This window comes from Typopeltis vanoorti, chromosome 16 (genome assembly GCF_054136105.1).
Source record: "Typopeltis vanoorti isolate ZY-2024b chromosome 16, IOZ_Tvanoo_1.0, whole genome shotgun sequence".
NCBI lineage: Eukaryota > Metazoa > Arthropoda > Arachnida > Uropygi > Thelyphonidae > Typopeltis > Typopeltis vanoorti.
The window spans coordinates 46,012,921-46,026,151 of record NC_143564.1 but is presented as its reverse complement, the minus strand read 5'-3'; the positions used below and the strand labels follow the sequence as shown (position 1 = coordinate 46,026,151).

General features: G+C 36.0%; 1 protein-coding gene across 1 annotated transcript in view; it reads left to right on the top strand.

The window, feature by feature from the left end:
* The window catches only part of LOC150097996 (xibalbin-1-like), a 69,787-nt gene that overhangs the window by 43,917 nt on the left and 12,639 nt on the right, over positions 1–13,231 (top strand). The window contains exon 3 of the mRNA XM_090406373.1: positions 8,885–8,945. Within this exon, the coding sequence (XP_090262499.1) occupies positions 8,885–8,945 (61 nt within the window). The remainder of the gene's footprint in view (positions 1–8,884; positions 8,946–13,231) is intronic.

The following is a 13,231-nucleotide window of genomic DNA, read 5'->3' as shown; positions in this document are numbered from 1 at the left end:
TCCTTTTGGTACACCACTTGTTACCTTAAACCTTGCAGACTCACATTCCCCGTATAACACTTTTTGATATCTGTCAGTCAGGTCATCCTCTAACCCAGGCTAATATTCTACACGTATAACCCAAACCCATATTCTCCAATTTATGCAACAGTCTTCCATGCTGTATTTTTTCAAAGCCTTGGCAAAATCCAAAAGTATCATGGTATTCATTCCTCTTGTCTAGCTCAATGATAACATTATTAAAGAATGTGAGCAAGGTTGCTAAAACATTACTTTTCCTTAGTAAACCCATGCTGTTCGTTGCAAAGTAGTTTCTCTGTCAACACATTTCTGAATGCGAGCCCCCAACCAACTTTTCCAAAATCTTCGCCACCACTCCTGAAATATTGATTGCTCAATAATTGGATATACTGGTCTTTGCACCACCCTTGTGCAATGAGATTACCATACATTGTTTCGACTCCTGCGGAATCTTCTCTGTTGTGAGACTTAAATTATATAGCCTAAATAAAGGAATAGTTAGTTCAGCTGAACACTCTTTGTTCAGCTGAACTGACTATTCGGTGCTGATATCCCATTGCTGAATTCTTATTCAATTTGTGCAACAGCTTTAATACTCCTCCTTATACCTTTGAAACTCAGGTGTATAAACCTAAGTTTTTTCATCCATTGAAGAGGTACCAGTGAGTTCAATGTTGCATACACCAGGTTGATATCGTTTAACATAATGGACACTCATTAACTGAACAACCTTCTGCATCTATCACCCTCACACCATCTGTATTCAGTAAAGTTATTCTTTCATATTCATTCTTTCATTTACTTGCAGCATATCGATAGAATTCTCTGGGATTATCTTTAGCTTGCTGGGCCAGTTTCTTTTCATACTCAGACCTAGCTTTCTGATCAACAGTTGCGTCTCTTCTGGCCTGCTGCTTATAATTTTCATAATGGACATCATCTTTATGCGCTCGATATTCCTTCCTCATCTTCCATTTCTTACGAATATCATACTTGATAAGATTACACATCCATTTGGCGCCTGCCCTATTTATTCTTCAAACTCTCGGGACACATTCTGATATTGCATTATGTAAGTATTTTAAATGCTTCCCATACACTGTCGTTATTCTTCCCATCCAGCAATTGACACCATTACGTTGAACTCGGAACACTCCTCAGTTGGTCATAATTTCCTGCTTTGTAATTTAGCATGTTTTAATCTGAATAATAATGAGTACAGTATTATTAATATAGTACAAATAATGTAAGGGATGCCTTTATATAATTCCCACATAATTTAAAGAGCACTTCTGGACTCTTTCCTTTGCTTAGTATACTCCAAACTCTTGGCCGATCCCCGGCTTTCTGAGCTTCTCTTTTTGGAGATTCTAACTTCCAGTCTCCGCTCACTGATAAAACCTAGGAAAAGAATCTTCGATTCCCTTTCCAGAGGGGAGTTACAGGCACCTTCGTTCTCGATTGGTCTTCATCAGACAGTGCCTAACGAAGTATACAAAGAAAAATAAAAAGTAAAATAAAAAAAACATTGTCACGACAGGGTGATATGATCTCTACAACTGTTACTTTTAACATACCCTAAAAATAGAGAGGAACGCCTCTAAACTATCCAATCCCAGTTTTTCGATTACATCATTTAAGATATCATCGAAAGAACTGTCCCTCTTACGTGTATGAATATGTGGCCTTTTCTAATTTTTTATTAATTATTTTGAGAACTTAAGTTCTCAAAATCTATAAACCATCACTATTCTTATTTAAGAAATGGCAAGAGAACATCTTCACGTCTCACTTGGTTGAAACCTTTTTCTCACTTAACATTAAACTCTGTCGATCTGGCATTTTTAAACTCATAATTCCGGTAATTAGTTAGACTACCCCACTCTCATGAAACAGCAATATTTTATGAAACATGGACACTTGTCCATTAAAAGTGCTATCATTTTGAGGTAACTAACCATGGATATCCGACCACTTCTTTATGTATAGATGTACGCATATGCTATTGGAATAGAGAGATCTGTTTCTGGAAGCACAATGTTCAAATTAAGGTATGATGCATTTACAAACATTTATCTATAATCTAAATCTCAAGTACTCCCATTTAGTGTTGGTCTCGTGGCTAATGCATTTCCGTCCCTAAAGAGTTTAATAATACTTCGCTACGCGTATAGAAAATGAGTCTGCATTATTCATCCACTTACAAGATATATAGTGGAACAACAAACCAGCAACTATGCTAAAATACACTGCATAAAATCCGTTTTAATGTAAAACTGTAGTTTACTAACTTAGTGCAATTGTAGCGTGTAAATTAAACTCTGTTGTTAGATAGCGAAACAGACAATTAATAGGCGCAGGTCGACAGTAATTTCAAAACAGCAAAGAGTGACACATATGGCACATATGTGTTCCATATATGCAGTGCAATAGGATGAAAGTATGGAGCAAGCTAACTCACCTTCCAGGCCTCTGATAAACACGGTAGTCGTTTCACATTCGTCAAGAACACCATTTATCAACTCAGTGATAGTAGCTATGCTGCTCTTTCAACTAGGAGGAATGAGAGAGAGAGAGAGAGAGAGAGAGAGAGAGTTTATCTATAAAGTTAGAAACCCTTATATCAGAAAAGTAGCATACTCTAATGGAGCAAGGCGGAGTAGAGAGGACAAGTTTTTCGTGTGAGCAGTTGTACGAGGGGCTACGTAAGGTTTCTATAATACACATGATGAAATTCCGAAAAATTATTAGTTAAGGAAATAAATTTAAACTACCATTCATTCTATATTGATAATCCTGGAGATGATAGGTTTTCGAAAATCAAGTAATTGAGGAATAAAAACCATTTCTTTGAAATATTTCTACTAAACACTTTCTGGTGAACAATTTTGGACCACACAAGCTGCAATTATTATAATCTATTTAAAATTTGTTACCCGCAGCGAGAGAATTTTTGTTATATTTTGGTCGAGTGGTTAGCGCATCCGCTCCCCAGCCAAAAGGCTGCGGGCTCGAATCCCGCTGTGGGCATGGATGTTTGTGATTGTCTGTGGAAGTGGTAGTGGTCGGCGGTAGATGGCGTTGGTGTAGTCAGTTGGTGGATTGTGAGTGGTGGAGACCGAGTTGTAAAGTAGGCGCCCTCCTTCGATGAGTCCTTGGACTCTCTGGAGGTGTCAAATAATAATAATAATATATTTTTGGTGCCGTTTTGGATGATTACACATTAAGAAGTAGGCGAGCTCTTCGTACTTTTACTTGTAAAAGGACTATTTATATTTGATACTATAGTTTTAATCCTTAGATTAATAGCATTCATTTCAAAGATTTAATCTTGGGAATCAATTAGGTTTAATCGATGCAATATAAGTGATCCATAAGCTTGAATTAAACCACAAACCTATAAAATTTTAACTTTTATTTTAATTCTGGATCATTATTTAATAAATTAGTGCGCTAAAATGCGGTTATGTTATTAATGAATTGTAGAAGTTATCTTAATTTATTCCATGAGTTTCTTGATAATTTAATGTTTAAATTTATTCTTAGGTAAAAATTTCTAATCAACCTGGACTTATCTGAAGGAATAATTAACCTCTTAAAGAAATATAAGAAAATCTATGGAGAGTGCCTATCCGTTATATCAGTATGAATGAATGAAAGATATAAGCAATAAGTAGAATTAATGAATCTATTAATTAAAGATTACAAGCAAACTCTGAACCATTTCAGGTGGGATTACTTAGATTAACCCCATTACAGATATGTAAAAAAAACGGAAGAATAATACTAACGAGTTGAGTGTAGCCAGTTCATCTGGAACAGCTTCGCATGATTAGCTGAGGATGCAAAATAGTTTAATATAAATATTTTAATAATTTAATAAATAATAAGAATTAATTTGAACAGAAAGCACTGCTTGAAGGACAAGATTTGCCGAATACATGATAGAGGAGGGAGAAATATCATTTCATGTCAATTTCTAATCACATGACAAATGATATCTCTCCCTTGACAGTAAAAAGTTGTGTCATAATTAATTTGTTCACTTTTGATCATCTTTAGTAAGTGCTAAGATTCAGAATGGTTCCTTCTGATACTGGAAATTCGTAAGGGTGAATTAAGATGTGTCATCACATAAAGCGTAGAATTATAGAGCACTAAGTCTTCTTCGTGTAATAGACAGAATAATGGAAAAATTAATTAGAAATCGTATCCACAATAATGTTGACAATAATCACTTGAGAGTGGCACAGCGTGATTTCATAAAGGTGGACATTGGTTAAGAAAAATCAGCTCACTCTTTATAACGAGGTCACGAGGGAAATAGCTTAATTTAATGGCTCTGGTGGGATATTTGGATTTCAGAAAAGCCTTTGATAGCATTCCACATAACAGCTTGCTGATTAAAATGCACTAAATAGATACTGATGTGAGATGGGTAGAAAATCAGTTGACAGGATGTGGTAATTAGAGAAGAGACTTGGAGTGTTCAAAAGGCCAGGTTGTTAGGAGCGGATGCAACGGGTTCGGTGTTAATACCTCCCTTTTGTTTAGTGTATTGATAAATGATCTCAGTTCAGATATTAAGAGTAAATCTTCTCATTCTGCTAATGATGTAAAGTTGAACAGAATAGTCAAATGATCTAAATTTCTTTACATGAACATCTTAAAATATTGAGATAATGGAGAAAATCATGAAGTTTAAAAATTAACATGAAAAAATAAAAGAATATTTCGGTAAGAAGATAATATTAGATGGATTGGCGCTAGAAAAAGTTGATGAATACGGAGATTTTGGTATTTTGGTTGATAGAGAATTTAAATTCTGGAATCTTAATTAGTAAAGCTTATCAGACTGGAATTAATTAAAAGAAGCTTCGCCTTTAGGAGAAGAGAAGTAATAATACCATTATATAAGTCATTAGGTAGAGGAAGATTGGATTATGGCTCCCAGTTTTACTCACCAAAGTTTTTAATAGATGTCATCAAAATCGATTGCAATCAGAGAACGTTGATTAAGTGTATAGAAGGTCTGTGTATGATAATTACGAAAATCAGTCGGTTAGTTACAGTCTGGTGAATTTATCTATAACAGGAGACAAAAGGAAGATGTAGTTGCGGTTTATAAGTTAATTCAGGAAAAATATATCAGATTGATTGCGGCCCATTGCTCCAATTGGTTGAACTAGAAGATATAATAAAAATAAAGTCAACAAGAAAATTAGAACAAATATACAAAATTCAATTTTCACTGTTCTGATAAAAAAAATATGGGAATCGCCTTCATAGAATCACAGAAGCAGTGAATTTGTGTAACTTTAAGACAGAATTAGATAGTTATTATGGCTGGAGAACAAGTTAATTAAACTTTATGTATGCTGTATGAAAATGTATGCATATTTATCAAGTTTTCATTGTTGAATTGTCGCTGTTGTTATGTATCTGCGTATAAATAGGTATGAGAAAATTAAAAACATTTAAAATCGTCGTAATTCTAATACGTACGAACGACTTAAGTGGCAAGAAGTTCAATATAAAGTGAAGAGTGAAACGTAGAAAGTGAAAATCGTAAGTATATGACCTAGATATGATAGAAATGAATTAAGAAGATAGGCTATAATTGCAAACGATTCGGTGAGCAGGATACGTAGAAGGAATGCGAGTTTTTGGATGTGTGGAATGAGTTTCATGGAAGAATGGATTTGTATAATCGGGACGGCCTAGATTTGAATGCGTTTGGCATCAGAAGTCTTGAAAAATTATTAATTGGTATGAGATCCAACACAGAGAGTTAAGTAAAGTAAATTATGATGGGAGAAATGGTGAAAATCTGTGCAAAGATGTTTACATAAATAAGACACTAGAAAAGAACAGAGATCTGCAAGTTGTTCAACTATGTTATTGAGAGTACCAAAAAAGCTTGCAGGTAGCGTAGTATGTCTGTAAACGAATGCTATGAGTATCAGAAACAAAGGTGCAGAGTTTGTTGCCTTGTTTAATACATTGGGACCTCAATAGGCATTACTGAGATCTGACAGTCAGAAGCATATATACTAACTGGTATCGAATATAAAGGGTATTGCATTTTAGGAAGGACAGACAGGATAGGAGAGAAGGTGGTGCTGCTAATAATACTGGATGGCTTGAATCCGTTTAGAGTTGGGACCTGTGACTGTAATACAACACATATTGGCCACTAAATTATCCCGAATCTCAGCAGATATGTCGATTGGCATATGTGCTGAAATATGTGATTCCACACGGTGTTGGATTGCATCTACAACATTTCAGGCGTTTGCAAAAACAGTCCTTTAACTGTTTTTAACGGAAGAAAACTTTACTCCCGGATCTGTTTTTCTAACGTCTCGTCCTACATTCTTAATGGAGTTTAAATCCGGATTTGTGGTGGCCAAAGAAGATGATGGAAGTCGCTGTCATGCTCGCTGAACCACCGCTGAACAATTCTTGAGCCATGGATAGTAGCAGTCGTCTATGAAACAACATTCATTTGCAAGATAAAAAGTCAACATTGCAGGATTGACTTGATTGACAACAACATTCACATATTCCTAGGGGTATGTTGTAGATGCCAGCCGACCTTCCAGCAATATCAGGGGATCCGTTCCATACCACAGAACATGCCCACACATCTCCAAGTCATTGAGTTGTGTTTACAAAGCAAGCTAGATTCATTGCTTCATGGGGTTCCCTCCAAACTCTCTGCCTACCGTCGGTACAGAACAGGTTTAGCCATGACTCGTCGGACAACATGACTTTTTTCCAGTCTTCCAGTGTCCAGTTATGATGTTCCTGACACCACTGTAGGGGAACTTTCCGGTTCTTCGCAGAACTCGGTGATTTCTGTATAGGCACGCCACTGTCAATATTGATCTTCTTCAATTCCCTGCGCAGAGTTCGGTGAGATATGGGTCTGGAACTACCTTCATTAAATGCTTCGTTCAACTGCAGCACACAGTAAGTACTGTTTATCCGTACCAGCCTTCTCAGAGGATAGCTATCTCGTTCCTGACAGATTGTCATAGGACCACAGTGGTTATTTTTCAAAGTGGGTTATTTTTCCACTGATTATACACCCAGGATTTCTCACCTTTTAAGAAATCAGTCAGCTCTACTGTTTTCAAAATCATGGCTCCAGCCAGATGGGCACCCACAATAAGCCGTTTGTTGAACTCCAAAAGATTTTTTGTTTTTTCCATTAGGATCAACAATATTGCCGGTTACTGACCAGAAACATTGTTAAATAGTTTTCTAGGACACGTGATGACGAACTTGATCAAGTATTTTACACATTACTTAGGCTGCGTAAGTAATGTGTAAAATACATCTGCATAAATCTGTTTCTAAATCTGTTAACACATGTGAAGTGGCCAGCCACCCCCAAGTTTACAGTTTAAGTAAAATATTTTTCTTCTTTTCCTTTTTCGTTCATTCCCTCTATGTCTATACTCCGCCTGAAAGCTCTGAATTCGAGTCAGGTCTAAGACAACTGGTTTTTCCTTTTCAGCCGTTTCCGGCCGTAGATGACTTTGTAGGCATTGTCCACAAAGAATTCCTGGTGAGATTTTTACAGGGTAATCCACCATTACTTTCCCCAACAAACAGGGAAGCTCTTGAGAAACAAGTGTACCTTAATGGAGAAAGAATTGAGGAAGTCAGCACGTTTGAGTACCGGGGATTCACTATTATTATTATTATTATTATTATTATTATTATTATTATTATTATTATTATTATTATTATTATTATTATTATTATTATTATTATACGACACCTCCAGGGAGTCCAAAAGACTCATCGAATGAGGACACCTACTCTACATCTCTCTATCTCCACCAACTACAACTAACCACACCTACATTAACGCCATTTACCGCCCGCCACCGCCACTAGTATTTCCACAGACAATCGCAAACATCCATGCCCAAGGCGGGATTCGGTAGGTGCGGTTAGTTGTAGTTGGTGGAGATAGAGAGATGTAGAGTAGGTGTCCTCCTTCGATGATTCTTTGGATTCCTTGGAGGTGTCGCATAATAATAATAATAATAATAATAATAATAATAATAATAATAATAATAATAATAATAATAATAATAATGAATCCCAGATACTCAAACTTGCTGACTTCTTCAATTCTTTCTCCATTAAGGTACACGTGTTTCTCAAGAGCTTCCCTGTTTGTTGGCTGCAATTCTTCACATTATTAATGTGAAGAATTGCTGTTCAGAAGATGTCAGAAAAAGGTTAGGAATGGCTAAAACAACAACAGTCAGAGACGTCTAACATTTGGAAGGATGGATCTTTCTCCATGGAAATAAAGTTGAGGAATTTGGATGCAGTTTTTTTTCAACAGAGACTTATGGATGTGAGACGTGGAACCTAAAGAAGTCAGATAAGAAAAGGATAGCTGTTTTTGAGATTGGTGTTACAGAAGGGTGTTGAGGATATCATATATACTGAAAGGCGTCCAAATGAATGAGTGTTAGAAAAGATTTAATTCTCCTTAAGGATATTTAGAGAAGAAGAGAATATATATATATATATATATATATATATTTGGAGAATGTTTATATCACCTTTGGAATTAGACATTTAGCACATTACATTTCTATCATAAACATACATAAATGCCATATCTGTAAAGAGATCCTCCAGATCCTTTCTCTCAAACGTTTTGTAGCGAAAGGACAAACGTATCAGGTGACTAGTGTTGAATTTGAAAAAAAAATTATGATAATAATAATAATTCTAAACTCACTGGAATTCATAAATCTTTATCTGTTACACTTTAATGCAATCTCCCTTTAGGGTGTACATTTCATATAATTAAATGAATATTTTACAGACGTCCAGCTTCCTGATGACTACAACGAAAATCTTGCGCGCCTTCTTTCTTATACTCGAAAGTAAGTTTCAGTTAATGAGATTATTTAAGACTCACTGTTTTAAGTTAATCTTTTATTTAATGTATTATTCTATTCGACTTTAATATATTTTTCAAATGATGTCTTTACCAAAAAAAAATGTTTTGACTTAATTTATTGCAGCTTTATGTTTACATTTTTTTCTTTCAGACGTAAAAGAAACTAAATAAATAAAAACACGCAATAGAATCATTGCAGCAACTTGCTCTCAAACTAGGACTTCGCCTTCCAACTTCAATATATCGGACCTGTAATCAAATCATGGCATTGCCCACCTGATAAAAGAGAAAACTAGCCAATCAGCTGTTGTTCGTGGTGAAATTAACGTTTCCCCTTTGCTGTAGATGGCAGTTCCGAGTGCGGACGAAACAACACGTAAGAATAAAAAAAAAAAAAAAAAAAAAAAAAAAAAAAGAATCCCTAAAGTGGCTATCTACCCACTGTTATAGCCTTTGGCATTCAATATAATAACGCATTCTTTGCTCATAACGAGATTCGGGTGACCGTGAGGGCACTGATAAATTTGTTACCTTTCATATGAGTTGTGTATATGTGAGAAGCGCAAGATGAGCTTTCCATAGATGAGCTGGTTCTTATTGATTTTCATTGTTCGCTATACTTTTATTTTTTTTCTGTGGCCAACCGGTGACGCATGAGACACAAAGTTCACATTTTCTTAATACCAGAAGATTGTTTTCCTCATTCTGAAGCCAAAAACAAAATAGGAATAACGTATTTCCAATAGTGGTCGTAACACAAATCTTTGACAACAAAAAATGAAATTGGTGCCTACGATTTTTATTCATATCTGTCAACCAAGAGAACTAAAGGAAGATAAATATTGTAGTGGTATGCAGTTTCATAAAAACAAAAGTCTTGGTATAAAGATGTGAAACTTCTTTCGTGTTGCCAAACAAATGAGGTACGTACTTAGATAGTTGGAAAAGAAACTTTCTTCGCCCAAGAATCACCAGTAATAAAAATAAAATACGTATTTAGACGTCTGTTCAGTTTGTCCTATGGTCCGTTATCTGTTGGCTCCATAAAATAGTTAATTATAAACGGTAACCACTAAAAAATGTTTATTATTTTTAAATCTAATACTCCAAATCTAATAGACCCAACAAACTATTTACATTTTTTTAAATTACGCATTAAAAAGATTAACATAGAATTTGAATTATGAAATAGTAACTGCCAGTAAAGAGGACAGGAAGGATAAATTTCTCTCTCTCTCTCTCTCTCTCTCTCTCTCTCTCTCGATAAGGAGGGTGCACTGCAGTTCTTATTGGCTTCTTGTCTATATAAGAAAGTTTATTATCTTCTCCTCTCCATTTTAAAAGATGGCACACACTGGATTCCAATGTAGCGTTGAATTGAGCTACACAGCTATCTCGTTTTTGAAATGGCTTTTCAACTGTGTTCAGTTGAGCATGTTATAAATTTTGGTGTACCGAAGTAGAACCCTAAGTACTTTTGTCCTTCGCTTGACCACCTGCATTTGATAGGAGTGCCAGTTCTGGATTTTCATGTGCCTGCTCACAAGCGAATGGTTTTCCGCGAGTTTAATATTCCACAAGAGGCTTGTGCATATAGTCTGCGTGTTGTGTGGATTGCTTTCATTTCTACCTCGTCGCGTATACGATTCTGACGTCATCAGCATATATTAGGATACTGATCTTCAACTGAAAGTCTTGTATGTGGGTTTGTTTACAGAACAGAGTATTTATGCATTTTTTGTGAAGATTAGCTCAATGGCTAACATGTACAATTGTACAGAGAGCGGGCATCCTTGCTTTATCCTTTGAAAGTTTTTTGTCAAAGGCTCTTTCTTGATCAAGTTTTCGTTATTTAAAATGCTCAAACTAGTTAATCGAAGACCGATGAGGTCTCAAACAGCTTCCTTTCACTTTCACTTTCATTGTAACGCTACTGCCCTGAATTCTGGTAGCCGAGATGCTGCTGCCTGGCGTACTTTTTCCCATGGGTGCCTCTGAGATGTTTATATTTATGTGCCATGATCTAAGTAGTGCAGTTTTGGCAAGCAATTCTAATTGTGCTTGTTTGTATGGCTTGGAGGGCGGATTGATATTCAAGGCTTTCTTCAGGGAGGTGCTGGAGCAGTTGTTTGAGTTGTCGGATGATCATTTGTTCTATTTACCTATCTTATGATTAAATTTGTGTCAACGTTTAGAGTGTTATGATGTCAGGTTGGTTACCATGATTTCATCGTTTCTGTTGTTTCTTGCTTGGATAACCATTCTTGAATTAGTGTTTAATGTGCCTTCAGACTTTTTTCATCTTCTAGACCGTCATATACAGGAATTATTTCTTTCTCATTACCTGGAACCTTTGAGTTTCCTTAGTTGATGAAGTTAAGTGAGGCTGTACTAAACACAGGACTATTTACCCGCTGTAGTTCTGAGTCTTCTAGAGCTCTAAGCCCGTGAGTTTAATTGTTGCGTTTCAGTAATTCCTCTTTCCCGATATTCACAAGCAGTCAGCCAGGTAGATTATGTTATGAAGTTTCATTGATAGCCAGACCTGCTTTTCCTTCAGATGAAAGGCCTTCATCGTGCAGTCATACTTTTCCGGTACATGATTTTGTGTTTCAGGTTTATAAGTCAGCATTCGAGGTGGGTTTTTTTTTTCACACTTTGATTTTTCTTACAAGAAAAATTACAAGAAAAAAACGTTGCCTTGCGCAGCATGTCTGTTTCTGATGGCTGTTCTCTGGGTTGAAGTATCTGTTGATGTCACACCGAAAGTATAAGGACAGTTCTTCCTTATATCATTACTTCTTGGCAATAAAAACACTGAGACGAGACAGATACGTAGAAGGCATGCATGATTCCATTTATATTTACATTAATGATCTCCAGCAAGTTGTTTATGGCTTCATTATTCGGGAAGTGCATTAGGGCTTGTCGTAGGAAACCTGATGTGTGTGCAAATTCATGCTTTGTAGTTTACTTCTATATAAACATATATTAAGTGCTAAAAATATCTTTCTGGAAGTCCTTTTGCTCTCCGATGAGCGAAGTAGTTGGGAAGAATATCTTGGTTTCTTCTTTCTTTCTTCTGCTGCAGTAGTGAGTTGTACGGAAGGCTGTTCCGAAGGAAAGAGATACACACAATTAATTAGTGAGTTAAGGATATCTATAGAAAAGACTGTAAAAACCGACCGTCCATGAGAAAGCTCAAAGAGGAAGTCTGCGGAAGTCAACATCTATAAAGTGTTGCCCTCTTCTGGACAGCCTTAACGATTCTCGGGAAGATTTTTGCAAAAATGCATTGAGAAAAATAAGAAGCTATGCTAAAATATGCTGATTTGGGATTTATTTAGTATTAAGAGTTGTACAGAAATGGTGCATTGAAGAAAAGAGAACACATTTTTAGTAGACTGAGGTGGTTACGGACGGATGTATTTATGCTGGAAAAGACTAAATGTGTGAATCCGCGCAAGAAGAGATTTCCGATCTTGATTAGAGAACTGAATATTATAAAAAGTATTGGAGAGAGAGAAAAAACTAAGGTCTCGCTTCCATAAATAAGACATGACTGTGTTTTATTATAATTGAAATTCACTAGGTTATCATCACTGTACAAGAGAAGGAGATCAACGTTTAAGATACCTGGTTAGAGAAAGTGCACCGTTATTAGCAAAGCTGATAGACGTTCCAGGCGTAATAGCAAGATAAATTCATATGAGGAGAAAAGTGCGACATACGAAAAGAGTAAACCATCTATGACACGCCATCAGTTGCCATCTACCATCTATTAATTCACAAAAGGAAGAAGTCAGACTATAATGTTGTAACTTAGTAAGAAGACCTCTCTACAAGATCTGATTGATATGTCCGGGAAATTAGGCAACACACAAATTTCTCCAAACCTTTCCATAGCATATATTCAGTAGTGGGTAAGGCTGGCTTTGAAGATATGCTTTGTAATAAAAGAAGCGGAATCCATACTGCTAATCACTAACTAATTGGCGAGCCTCTAGGTTGTGAAGATGACTTTATCCATTGTATGAGACCACAGTTTGATGGCTGAGTTATATCTTCCTTTTTGGGAATAGGTTGGGTATACGTGTGTGTGTGTGTGTGTGTGAGAGAGAGAGAGAGAGAGGAGAGAGAGAGAATATTATGCACAACTGTAATGCATTATTACTATTGTGTATGTCATGTGATAAAATACTGGATAGGTGCAAGATGTAATAGTGATAAAAGTATGACGACATGTAAATATGTGTATATAACGCAAAT